Source organism: Falco rusticolus, chromosome 7 (genome assembly GCF_015220075.1).
Source record: "Falco rusticolus isolate bFalRus1 chromosome 7, bFalRus1.pri, whole genome shotgun sequence".
Classification (NCBI taxonomy): Eukaryota; Metazoa; Chordata; class Aves; order Falconiformes; family Falconidae; genus Falco; species Falco rusticolus.
In genome coordinates, this window is record NC_051193.1 from 16,847,042 (window position 1) to 16,859,497 (window position 12,456).

The window sequence follows — 12,456 nt, forward strand, 5'->3', positions numbered from 1 at the left end:
TCAAGTTTATAAACTGTAAAGGAAAATGTGTACCTTATCCTCCTGGCAATCAAATTGGTAGGCAAGAAAGAAGAAAAACAAATCATTTTAAAAAAAATATCCATTTGTGCTGCAGCTGTTCAACCTAACAAGCAGAAGCAATATGCAAACTGGCCGTTAGCCATCCCACAGGTCGTATTTCCCTCATGCTCATAACTGCTGTAAAAACAACACACTTATATCCACCATTGCTGAGAATAAGTAATTCAAGGATTTACTGCTCAAGTATTTCTCTACAATGTTCTAAATATTACAGAAAAACAAGTTTTGTTTTCTTTATAATTAATTATTTAAAACAAGATATGTATACCTTCATGCATCACAGATTTTCAATTTATTTAGGACAAATCTAAACATAACTTGCAGGAGGAAAGGGAAGATGACGTATCTGTTCATTCCTTGCTGCGGTTATGGAACAGTAGGTAGCTCAGTTCAGTGGAAATAACTAGTTCCTGGATTTATGTGATACCTTTTCAGGTTGCATGACTCTCAGTTTCAAAGCTATTGCTTCCCTAAATATCTGACCAGAGTTAGAGCTTTTTAGAAGATAGTGCTTGCTATCTACTCTTCTCAACACAAACACATAGTACCTACCAAGCAATAATAGGGGATTGACATATCTTCATAGGTCATCTTTATGAAAAGTTATTGATTTGCAATCATCTATGACCCTGCGTAGATTTAGAAGAAATTATCCCTTGTACCTCCCACTGAACTATTAATTAAAAAGAATTCCTGAGAACTACTGTAAATTTTCCAGTCAAACACCACACTCACTAGAGAAACGATACTGCTCCAAATGAGAATTATTTCTGCATTGTTAAAGGAGCCTGGAGAGATCCTGGCACGACCACTGGTATCTGCCAGCCTGGTGCAATCAATATGGTATCTTCACATGAATGCTGGTACACAAACCCAAACCCAGTTTATTAAGCCAATCTCCCAATTTGGACTGCTGTAATTTGTGCAGTAATAATGGCTCAATGGATTACACTTAGAAAGGCTTTCAAACCTATACCATTTTTTTCTGCCTTTTCAAGCACACTCTTCAATTAAATAAAGCATGTCAGTGATGCAATGTCACTTTACTACACAGTGCATCTGCTGACTATTATTTACCTTGGGCTGAATAGCCTCTTTCTGGCTCACAAGCTGAGACCTCAGGATGAGGACTTCTTCCTTGCGTACTTCAAGCTCTTCACTTACTGAAGTCAGCTGGTCCAGGAGGACTCTATATGCAGGGGCACCAGGAGCAGTTACCTCTGGAGATCGCGTTTCTGTGAGAGCCTTCTGCAGCTCGTTCAACTCATTCTTCAGTTTTTTATTCTCAGATTCAAGTTCTTGACGCTGCAAGAAATAGGGACAGTTCTGTCACCCAGCAGCATTCCAACACGCCTGTAAACCACAGGTACAAAACTACGGCTAGAAATGATAAAAACGATGAGTAACTGCAACAAATCAATCAATCTCTCCTGTATCCCTGGCCTTTTGACTACAGTGAATAATGCCTGGGAGGATTTCACTAACAAGGCTAACCTTTTCTCTGAAGTGCAAAATCAGAACACATATACATAAATCATATAGATTTGATGGGAAAAAAATTATCAATCTTTTTTTCCTTTATTCTTCCCTGTACAAAAAAAATAAAAGTTCACAACAAACAATGGTCAGTAGGCTGAGAACATTCTGCATCATTCAGTGGTATTAGGAAATACTTTTAGTTTTAGTGGTCTAAGGTACACATTAATTTAAATAATGCGTTTGGAAAAGAGGGCTACATTTATCACTTTATTTTTTCTCAAATTAACTTGCAAGCTGTACTAAGTGTTACAACAGAGAATTCCCCCTGTTTTAGGGGATCTTTTTGTTCTGCAGCCCCAGTCAGACGTTCTACACCTCAAAAAGGGCAATCCTACAATAAAATGATTGCTGGGGAATTTTTGTTCTTGTTTGTCCAGCTAATATTCTGAAACAGGAGGACTGATGTAATTTTCTATGCCAGCACCTACAATTGGTGGCAATAGTCTCACTAGAAAATAAAAGAAACCTCAGTTTTAGAATTACCTTGAGCGATTCATACTCCAACTCTGCACCTCTTATTGGAGGCCTTTCTTCCTCCTGTGTAAGAATACAGACAAGTGTGAAAAATAAAAATCCAATCCTTTCTATTCTTGAATTTAGTTGAAGCAGAAAAAGGAAAGGGAACTATAAAACTGGAAAACACTAATTCTGGTACTGCTGTGTGCTTTAGTTTGAATACTGGCATTGTCTCTTTTAATTTACTTTTGATTTTGTGAGACATAATTGGATAATATAAATAAAATCATATACAAATCACACTACTGTCACTGGTAATGCAACAGAGCAGGATGAATCCCAGTATGCTCAAGAAATTAACTGGTGGAAGAGTAGTAAGAAACAATTGCCAAACTGGTTTCATATATTTGTAAGTACTTAATGGACCAAATCAGAGAAGATTTTCACATAAAATACGCTAAATATGTCTAATCCCAGTGCTCTGGCTCTGCAGCCCGGTTGAAACATTTCTTATTCTGCCTAAAATGAACAATTACTCATTCTCTCCATCATATAAGTAGATTTCTACATTGCTATTCCTTAATAAAAACAGCCTTTGTTGTTTTTTTTTTCCGCAAAGTCCCAAGCACTTTTTGTTCCTGTTAACTTCCATCAGAAGATTTAACAGACCTTGGAAAACTAATATATATACCCAGTCCCTATACTAAGCAGCAGACATAAAACGTGTGGTTAAATGAATCAAGTACTAGCAGAAGATAAGGCTTTAGTAAGAGCCAGTCAGCTTTCACACAGCTACTACTTCACAAGAAGGGATACCCTGGCATCAGCATTTGATCAGCTAGAAGGAGTCCACCTTAGCTTTAGCACGGAGAGCTTGTTCTTCCTTTCTGTCCAGTTCATCCTGCAGGGATTGCTTTTCTTGCTCCAGCTCTGTAACCCGTTTCTGCAGCTTGAGGAACAGAGACATATCCAATGGTGCCTTTTTCTCACTCGGTTCCTGCTTTAGAAAGAACAGAAGGAAGTCAAGAAGTATTCCCCTTCCACATCACAAGGAAGCACTACAGTAAGTAAAGATGGAGGAACAGACTGGGGAAAGAAGGAACACAGAAATGGTACTTGACTCTGAGAATTGACTATTGGTATCTAAAATATTTCATCAGCTGTCAAACACTATTTTAAAATAGGATGTACTAGTATAAAACATATCTAAGCCTAAAGCCTAGCAAAAGAAAGCACTAGAGACTACCTAGCAGACAGGAGGTCTATAATTAAGCGTACCTTTTATTCTTATTTGTTTGGAGGGGGAAAGGAGAAAAAAAAGTCTGTGGTTAGACTCACCTGGAAACAACTGTAAATAGAGCCGCTTTTTTATTACTTCTAAATTATTTCTACAGTAAGTTCTTTAGCTACAGAGAAATCTCTCTGCTGATTGTAGATTTACAGGTTAATTTAGTGGGATGTGACATAAAAAATAGGTACCAGAAGATATATTTTTTGTCTTTTTTCTTTTATGATGCTAATTATACAGCCTGTTCTCAGCCTAATCCACTAGCTTTGTCACTATTTTCTGGGCAAGGACCAGCATTCATGATCTGAAAGTACACTGAAATGGTCCATCAGCCATTTTGTACTTTATGAAGCGAGAAGGTCAAAGCCTTTATTATAAAGTGCACCATAAAATTCTGAAGTCTAGAAAAGGAACTACAAAATTAATATTAATGACTGTAGCAGCCAAGCAAGCACAGCCATTTCCACTTCAGCTCCTTTTATTGTTGAGGGGAAGAGTCATAAAGCACACCAACAGCACAGGAAAAAGAAAGCAGACTTTGAGTTTTCAGGCTTTACTGGTTCACATTGAGATGCACCCTAGGTTTTAGTGTGGGTTTGTATCGTTAATCTGTATCGTTAGCCTAGAGTCAAACTGGAGTTTGAAATCTTAAGGGGTTAAACAAATACAGATTTCATCTTCCCAGTGCTGCATTTATTCACATTCTCGTATGAGTTCATTTTTTTCATCTATATCCTAAAAACCAAACCTGGCTCTAGAACAGCAAGTCAGTAAGTCTGTTAGCCAAACGAAAAGATGACATTTGGCTTGGGTGTGAAAACCAATCACATGTATTTGCACTGTCCTTTTCCTGATTATCCATGAAGGTAGGAACATCTTTCTGAAACAATTATGCAAGGTGGAAAATGTAAGAGGGAAGACAAATTATGGAAGAATCTACACAGAATATGTGTCAGCATCAATGTGTCAGGGTATTTGCATCCATAGCAGAAAATAATTTTCTGGGCAGGCTTTCAGAAACAGTAATGACAGCCTGAAAAAAGCAACTGTAGAGATAACTAACTGAGACAGAGCGCAAATGGAGAGCACTGTGTGATGGCTCACAGTTAAGAAGATCTCTAGGATGCACGGAAAAAGTTTTGCATCTGCAAACTGCCAAGAACAGTCAGACCACTGCCCTGACAGCTCTCTGCTGTGTCAGCACTCCCGCTTCTTTGGGAGGAGCCAAAAGGGGGAGTTACTTTGGAAAATACTAAGAATGGCTTGGAGTAGCAGAACACATTATTCATGATTATTATCCATCAGCTGAATCAAGAGTCACCATTTTGAAAATTTTTAAATATCCTGGGATCTGTATCACTGCATATGCAAAGGGACAGTACATTCTTGGAGTTGTATTAGTCTCTATGAAATAGAGGAAAAATGAATCAACATGAAGTTCTCACCCCCAATGCATTATCATTCCATGTAGCTACTAAGAATGTGGCTAGCCACCTTTCCACTTTTAACCCTTGAATATACAGCGCACAGACTCCTCAGGAAGTCTCACTGGTTTTCTGGATTCCTACATTGTGCTGAAAAAGTGATTTGGCTTATAAACACTGGCAAGCAAATGGTTTGCAGATGCAAATCAATTGGATGGCCAAGTGTCTGGTCTATGTTTACTGTAATGCAGAAGAATTCAAAGCATACTTTCACAAAGTCTTGTTACACAGGACCACAACTAACTAGAGAATGAACTATTTTCAAAAAGGAAATGGGAAAAGCTGGATTAAAGCATCAGATATCTCAATGTAAGGATATAGCATTCACAAGCACATAGTAGAAAAAGAGATAGGAATGAGTTCAACCACTGATCAATGAAAAGTTGTTGGGGTTTTTTTTGACATTACCTCCATCCTTACTGGTAAGTCTTCTGCTTCTGTGATCTCAGAGCTAAAAGTATATTCAGACTCATTGCTACTGTGAGTTGAATCCGTTCTTTTGTGTCCAGGCTTGGGGATGTTCTGAAGTGCAAATGAAACAAATCAATACCGCTATATGGTTTTCCCTGTGACTGTCTCTTCACAACCTGTAATTTAGCTTGTAACATTTGGTGTTATTTCACAGCTCTCAAAATCTATAAGAAAAGATTTTTGACTCTGGTTTCTCATGCCACCTAAAGTCTATGAGTTCACAATCAAATCTTTGGAGACAGGTCAGATCCTATACCATCGAGTATTGCTGCACAAAGCAGAATCAAGCAACAATACAGCATTCTATGGGAAAGAAAAGCTCAGTTTACAGGAAGCACAGGCAGTAATTCTCTAACTTCCCAGATGCTGCACTGAGGAATACTTTTTCTTCCTGTCACACAAAGTATTCCTAGAACTACTTAAAACTGAACGCTGGATGAAAGTGGTACAAACAATCCCAGCACACGTGGATAACTTCAGGGCAAAATTAAGGGCAGAGAGCATGTGCAATACCACTAGGGAAGTCAGAGCAGTAATTTAGCCTTCTTCACAAAAGTGAAAATTAAAATAAAATACAATACAATACAATAAATCAACAAATTTTAAATGTATTTGTTTTGGCTGAGCTAATCTAATTGATCAATATTTAGAAGGACAAATTCTTTTCAGGTACAAGCCACCACCATACAGCTGACAGCAGAATCAGTTACTAACTTATACCACTAGATTCTGCCTAAACACATTTGTGACCAGTTTTTTTTGTGCATATTTCTCCTATGTTTAGCCACTTACCACCATTAAGTTCATTTCATCCTTGAGATCATCATATCGCTCCTCTAAACGGCTGAACTCATTCAGCAGGTTCTGGTACCGTAACCGTTCATCATTCAGATCTAGCTCGAGCTGTTTTGTTTCCTCCACTAGCTTCTTTTCCATCGTCTCTGCCACAGAGAACAAGAATCCAAAGTGAGAACTCCAGTTCTACCTACCGTGCAGTGCATCCATCCTGGAGGTACAGGCACGTGTCTGCACCAGGAACACAGACAGTGAAAGAGTCTGCTGTTTGAAGCTGGTGCGTGGTATTTGTGCTTCTGTAGGCAAACATTAAAGTCAAATATATGAAGGACCAAAGCATTTCTTGTAGGAACCACAGAAGGGTTCACTCAGTCAAGTTAGCTGTTCTGCTAATACCTTGCCTTAGTAATTCCAGGAGGCAGGAGGAAGGGGTACTAGCCCAGTGCGGCATTATGTAAAAAGGAAAACATGAGACACTTTACACCTCAAGCACACTGACCCCCCTCATCGCAGCTGCCTCCACTACAGCCTTCGTATCTAGAGTCATGCTCTTCTGGCTGCCGTCTACATAGTCACAGCAGCCAGAAGAGCTGCGGTAGATTAACTGTATTGAATATCAGAGCCTTCTTTCTAAAAGTAAAAGGCTTTGTAACAGTCACCCTTACCAAAAAGATCCCAACCCCCTAGGATTTCGTGGAAACTCAAATAGTAAATAAATCTGATGCACGTGAGTTCTTAAAACAAAGAAAAGAAACTACTAAAATAAAAAGGAATGCAAACTAAGGTAAATCTATACAGTAGAATGTTGCTTTGCAAGGTAACATGAAGTAGAAAACCTGAGCGAAAAGAACAGAGCCAACCTGTTATTTCCCTCGCCTGGTCATGGATGCGGCGGTTCAGCTCCTCCTTTTCTGTTTTCAGTAACGTGTTCTGCTCTTTCAGCTCCGATACCAGCTACAGAGGTCATAAAACATTTGACTCAGAATGCAGTTCATCTTTCATCAGTAGCTCTAACAGCAACAACATCCTTGTAAGAGTTTAAATACTTAAACTTTTATTCAGAGAATGAAATCAGTAAACTAAGTAATGACACCTTCATTTCCCAAATTACGTTCCCTAAATACGTCCCACTGCAAATTTCCCAGGATGTTCTGCACTCCACTTCTAATCAGATGCCAGAACTGCCTTGAATCACTCCACTGTGCCATAACATTTTTCAGTAAAGTCCCAAAGATGTAATTTACACCTTAAAATAGAAATATTCCTAAAATAGGAACAAATTTGGCAGTAGTGCTGTGTATTCCATTGTATTGGGTAACACCATAATCTATCACCTTGCTTCTGCCCAGAAGTTGTGCCACTTTAACCGTGCCCAGGTTTGCGGTTACTCATTTGTCTCTGTGGTTACTATTTATGAATACTAAAGCATTCACTTTGCTTAATCAATTAATAGTTTTCCTTATGTTTATCTGGTCTTGAAATGTATCCCTGCAGCATCACATAATGATGGAATGGCTCTTCCAATATGTGAAACTTGCACCGTTATCAGCAAGTAATCTTGTCAGGAAACAACCTGTTTGATATGTTTGTGGTTAAAGCAGAGATAAGGGGTTAGTCAAAACCTGCTGAACTAGACAGTGCATGCATACATGTGTTTAATAGGCTAATTGTTTAAATTAGTAGGATAAGCAGGTACTGTTGAATACTGTGTATGGGACAGATCTCTGATATCTATGTGATTACAGTCTCTAGGAAAGTAAAATGATTGCTTTTTATGAATGTGCTTCTTCTGACTAATTGAGGAAGCCTAAGTGTTTCGATTTGCAGATACTTTCAATATCAAAATCTGAGTAGATTGAATACATGTATTTACATACAATATATAGATCTAGTACATTCTTCTACCTTCACAGCTGTACTTATTTAGGTATCAAGCCTATTTAGAAAAACATAAAGGTATAACATTGCTGAAAAATACTGTAAAAATATCTGCCACACAACTGAAGCAATTAAGCCTGAGTAAAACCTGAGTGGACATCAGACCTCTATAAATCTTCTCATGCACCTGAGGCTGCATACTCGCCTGCTCGGTTTCATGTTTGTATTTGTCTGCCCATTCCTCAATGGTTTTCTTCTCAGACTGAGTTTGGTGCAGCTCCTTCCGGAGCTTGGCAATCTCCTCCTGAAGGCTGAGGACACGGTTGGTCGCGTTTTTGGCCTCCTCCTCACTCATCCGAAGCCTTTCCACGTCACTCCGCAGCTTCTCTGTCTCCGTACTGTACGTGACCTCCAGGTTGCTCAGCTTCTCCAGTAGAGATTTGTACTCTTTGTTCTTTGCAAAACACAACACAGACATGGCAGCTGTTGGAGAAGTTCTAGTTTAAGGGAGCCTTCTAGTTCCCTACAGAATATACCCAAATATAGGAGCAAAAGAGCAGCTTCCCCATTTCAAAAAGTTTCACTCTGTTTTCGCAGCACCGCTTAACAAGGTGACAGAACAGTCCAGTCTCTAAGCCTGCACATTAACATTCCAAACTAAAATCAGACGGGGAGCCCACATGCACCAAACATGATCACCTCAATGGAAAGCTCATGAATATTTCATAGCTTTTGTTCATGGAGTGTTTGGCACCTTCCCCTTAAACAGAGCAACTCATGTGCTTCAAATGAAATAGTGACATTAAGGGAGTAGATGTTTTCTCTCAGTGCTGCTGAGAGACACAAATGGATGCTTTACTGTTCCAGTTCTACTGTGACCTCCCTTTCTCTTGTATCAATGTTCTTGAGCAGAAAGGAGAACGGATACATTACAATGAAAATTCAGTGCGTTCTTCTGTGAATGCCCACAGTGCTACTGAGAAAGGTAATACAAGATTTCTAAACATTTTCCCTGAGGCCAGGGGGCTTCTACCTGCTCATCAATTTTTCGCTGCAGCTGCATGATCTTGTTCTCCAAGCCAATGTGAAGCTTCTTGTAGCGTTCTACAGACCGGGCCTCTATCTTCAGTTTCTTTAACTCCCTCTTGGCCATCATGCGCCGGTAACAGCATTGCAGGTAAACAATTGCCTTCAGGGTCCGACGGTAGTGCACTCGAGCCAGCCAGCCTCTGACATGTTTCTGAATAATAATAGACTTGTGCTCCCGAAGCATCTAGAGTTAAGTAAAAACACCAAAAGGGGTATTAGATTTGCAAAGTACACCTGCTCAGTTAAACAGACTCCATAATGAGAAGTGTAGAAATGATGTACAGAGTCCTTAGCATGAAAAGAGAAACTTCTGGCAAAGAGTAACAAAAAAAAAAAATGGAATTAATTTAAACAAAAAAGAGAGGAAAAAGAAGACAGGAATAAGGAAGATGACGGAATAAAATGAAAAGGAGACAGAAAGAAAAACATGGAAAGAAAGAAGTGGAGGCACACTGAAGAAGCAGGCATGCCTTTGTGTTGATGTCAGATCCACGTTAATTACAAAAACATACTGTACCTGTTGGCAAGATTACAAATACAATCTTTTTTTTTACTTCATCTTTAGACATCATTGACATGCTGCACAGGATTCACCAACACAGACTTTAAAATTACTACGCCTGACATGAAATGCAGCTAGTACACACTAGAACCCAGAGTAAATTGTAATAACTGTTAAAACCTGCAGCTGTAGTCTAGCTCACCAAACTACAAATTCCAGTCAGTTTTCCTTCTTTTTTTTTTTTCTTCTTTTTCTTTTTTGACATATCTTAGACTTGCCAGCATGGAAAAATCTCCATTTATTCTAATCAGAAATTTTATATCGTAATAATTCCAACTCATTTCATGGCACAATTTTCAGCCATAGCTTTGAGGTGTTAAAAAAAAAAAAAAAAAGTAATAATTTTTAAGAATAAAGGTGAAGAATGCCAGCAACCTTCATCAGTGTGTTAGCCAGAGACTTCCACTAAGAAGAGTCTGCTACTTGTTTTTGGGTCCTTGACCCACTGATTCAATCTGAGATGCTCCAAGTCTGGAGCACCTGAATTCCAGCAGACCACAGCTAGGCTCGGAGAGCCTGCCCAAACCCACGAGGCTTCCAGGACTCAGGGAACTTGACAGTTCACTTAAAAGCTTCTGTAAATCAAACAGTTTACCCTAAAAAACCAATTTAAGATTTTATGTTACTTCCTGGATTTGATAGCTTAAAGATCATATGCAGTTCACATTCTTACACTGATTTACCACAAAGCTAGTAAGACAAACTGGTAGGGTAACAATAATTTTATTATTTTCTACTTCTCAGCAAATGAATTGAAATGTGTTACAAGTGTTACACATTTCCAGATCAGTGAGTTTAAAAGGTTCACTGGCAAAGCGGCAAGATTATAAGATACACAAACTTCCTCACTTGGTATTTATTTCTGAAGAAAAAATGAGACTTGAAATACCAGCAATTGGTTAAACAGCACAGCCAGGTAAGGAAATCGCTCTCTCAAAAGTACAGTGAGATCAAAAGCCAAAGTCCTTCTGAGTGCGTGTCACACAGTCAGCATTCCTGCCTCCTCCTTACACATTTCCCGGAACAGGCCCTTCGGTTACACACGGGTGCCTGAACAGCCCAAACCCAACCAGCTTTCAACAACACTTTCCTCTCACGTTTGAAAGCTCCCTCAAGTCCCATAAAATACCTCCATCGTGCAGGGACGGTGCTCATCTGCCAGTGAATTCTTACACCCATGCCATCCAGTGAGGAAACACACCGCTCCAGTGTAAGGTGAGAGGATCAGAAAAATTACTTAATTTACCAGGTATTTCCCAGGAAAGCTTATGTAAAAGCTGTGGAGGAACTAAACTCCTTGTGAAGCTGAGAAGCACATCGCAATGTCTTGGTCAGAAGCTTTCCCCAGGATGTGTGAAATAGATGATTCAACCATTTTAAATTCCTTGTATTAGTCATGTGACTGCAACACATGCCCTCTCTTCTAACAACAACAACAACAGGTACCTTTCACAATCCTAACGAACAACACCTGTACCGTGTAGTCCAACCTCACGGCTCAGCCCAGGTGTGCCGCACGGGGCAACCCTTCGGTTTCACTCATTTGCAGCCATCATGAAGTTGGGAACAGCAGCGTTTACCTTGCCACGGCAGGCACAGCCTGTGCTTCTCCTCCTGGCCAGCCCCGTATCCCAGCTTCAACAAAACCCCACCTCAGGAGGACACCGCAGATGCACTTCTCAGAACGCGGTGGTTTACCGTGGTGAACAACTCACTGCTCGAGGGGGGATACTCCCTGACAGGCAAGTCCGACCACCCCTGCCGGGGACCCCTCCAGAAATCTGCCATCTCAATTAAGAGGCAATATAACAGGTTTATAAAACTCCGTGCTACAGGACAGATGGGGCGTGTTTCACTTCAGGCATACAGGATCGTCTCCCGTCTTCCTAAGGGTGGCTTTTAGCCCACGGATTGCTGTGACCCACGTCTCACTTTGTCATATCTGTCAGATTGTACCTTATATAACCTCACAGCGTAAAATACGGTTTGTAATAATGAAAATGGTAAGAATTCCAATAAAAAGGCAAGCAGATACCCGCTCAAAAGAACAACCAAGTCAAGCACGGGGATCTTACTCCTTAGAAATTCTTATCAGGGATTACTTGTTTTCAAACTTGCTGGTTGGTGTATGTTAGAATGCTGTAATTTAGACACATTCACATGTGACTGCGTAGGCAACTTTAACAGAAATGAAAAATACACAGAAACCTCAAATATAAGAGAGAAACACATAGAACATAAGCATTAGTTGGCTTTTGGTTATAAGCCCTCAATGTTTACCTGCTTGGGAAAAAAACAGAACTCTTTTGGCTAACTTTTCAGCAAAACACAGACTGACTTTTGAGCCTAGTTAAAACAATTCATGTAGACAAAAGTGCCATGAAACATGCTGGCATTTTGTAATTTAACCATCTGAATCATAATTCTGTTTCCAGCCCTGTAAACACTGAAGAACAAATTCTAACTTCTCAATTGAATTTTTATTTTTCAGCCAAGCGTGATTAGGAAAATATTATCAATATCACTAGCACAGGGTTATATCAATTTCTCTCCAAAACAAAACCAACATCAATACATTTAAAAAAACCCTAACAAATAAACAAACCCAAAACCATGCTTAAATTTTAACCTCCTGTTTCTGTGGGTATCTCTTTGCTAACATTAATCGTCAGTACATTCCATCAGCCATTTCAGAATCACTGAAATTAGGGATGGAATAGGAACAGCACATCACAGATGTATATTGATGTGAGCAATGCTGATTTGGACTCACGGAGGCACATTCACACAAGGCCATTTTCAGTATTTATTGT

General features: G+C 39.5%; 1 protein-coding gene across 17 annotated transcripts in view; it reads right to left on the reverse strand.

Moving 5' to 3' along the window:
- The window catches only part of MYO5A (myosin VA), a 103,242-nt gene that overhangs the window by 20,309 nt on the left and 70,477 nt on the right, over positions 1-12,456 (reverse strand). For 7 of the 17 annotated variants that reach the window (XM_037394576.1, XM_037394587.1, XM_037394584.1 and 4 more), the window contains 9 exons: positions 9,026-9,265; positions 8,198-8,446; positions 6,975-7,068; positions 6,112-6,260; positions 5,257-5,370; positions 2,930-3,076; positions 2,104-2,157; positions 1,159-1,386; positions 34-42 (listed from right to left, as the gene is read on the reverse strand). In XM_037394576.1, the coding sequence (XP_037250473.1) occupies positions 34-42; positions 1,159-1,386; positions 2,104-2,157; positions 2,930-3,076; positions 5,257-5,370; positions 6,112-6,260; positions 6,975-7,068; positions 8,198-8,446; positions 9,026-9,265 (1,284 nt within the window). The remainder of the gene's footprint in view (positions 1-33; positions 43-1,158; positions 1,387-2,103; positions 2,158-2,929; positions 3,077-5,256; positions 5,371-6,111; positions 6,261-6,974; positions 7,069-8,197; positions 8,447-9,025; positions 9,266-12,456) is intronic. The other 10 variants (XM_037394589.1, XM_037394585.1, XM_037394583.1 and 7 more) reach the window with 3 other exon arrangements.